Source organism: Micromesistius poutassou (genome assembly GCF_964030765.1).
Source record: "Micromesistius poutassou genome assembly, contig: SCAFFOLD_795, whole genome shotgun sequence".
In the NCBI taxonomy this organism is placed as follows: domain Eukaryota; kingdom Metazoa; phylum Chordata; class Actinopteri; order Gadiformes; family Gadidae; genus Micromesistius; species Micromesistius poutassou.
The window spans coordinates 1,440-2,500 of NW_028177480.1; the positions used below are offsets into that span (position 1 = coordinate 1,440).

Sequence of the window (1,061 nt, forward strand, 5' to 3'; positions counted from 1 at the left end):
TCGATATATATTGAACATGTTTTATGTTGATATTGATCAAAAGTCTACCACGATACGATCATTTATTGTTTTATCGCCCGGGCCTACGACCGACACAACGTTACGGTGAGGAGCCGCCCGGCGCGAGACGGCCGCCCTAGTGCGGACGTCCTCGACGTTCCGCCGCGAGCCGTCTAGCGTTCTGTAAAAACACGTCTCCACGACGGCCGACTCACCGCTGTGCCCCTCGCAGATCCGCTTGACCGGAGGACGCACGCGGTACGAGGGCCGCGTGGAGGTCCTGGGCCCCGGGGGGCCCGACCGGACCCCCAGCTGGGGCCTGGTCTGCGGGGAGAGCTGGGGCAACAAGGAGGTGACGGTGGCCTGCAGGCAGCTAGGCCTGGGCTACGCTAACCAGGGCCTGAAAGTAGGTCGCTGACGCTAACGCTAAAGCTACTAGCTCCACCACCACGCCGCCGCCGCCGCGGCGACACGGGTCACACACACGACACGAAGGGTTCACAAGGAAGTAAAAAAAAAAAAGAATATCAAGTCCAAAATAAGCTTTGCATCAGGGTGAGCCAAAAATAATAAATAAGAAAATAAGAAAAATAACAGACAATGAAAAACGAAGGGTAAGCTTCGTTCGCTAACTGACAAAAAAAAACAGGAGAAAATGGGGCAGCGAATGAAAGGCCGCTCGCTGGCTCGCTGAGACAAACTTTAACAAAAATTCAACAACACTTCAACAACACGAGGAGGAGGGCCGGACGTCACAGAACCGCTGCACTGGAAGGATCCGGTTGACCCGGTGTCTTTATGAGACAGACAGGTTCTCTCTCACCGCCGCCGCCGCTCCGCGGTCGTCCTCTCGACGTTCTTCGAAGGAGGAGAGGGAGGAAATGAGAGGGAGTAGGAGAAGGCTAAACTTAGACACCCAGAAGGAGGAGGAGGAGGAGGAGGAGGAGGATGTGTGGTTTGGCAGCGCTGAACGCAGCCTTAACAAACTGTACGGCACGGTCAGACTAAACACAACCCAACCCCTCAATCACAGCCGACCGCCCCCCCCCGCAGAACGGACC

At 55.9% G+C, this 1,061-nt stretch overlaps 1 protein-coding gene across 1 annotated transcript in view; it reads left to right on the forward strand.

The window, feature by feature from the left end:
• Positions 1–232: 232 nt before the first annotated feature.
• The window catches only part of LOC311376105 (lysyl oxidase homolog 3B-like), a gene marked incomplete at its 5' end in the record, with an annotated part of 13,045 nt that continues 12,216 nt past the window's right edge, over positions 233–1,061 (forward strand). The window contains one exon of the mRNA XM_084490991.1: positions 233–406. Within this exon, the coding sequence (XP_084347117.1) occupies positions 233–406 (174 nt within the window). The remainder of the gene's footprint in view (positions 407–1,061) is intronic.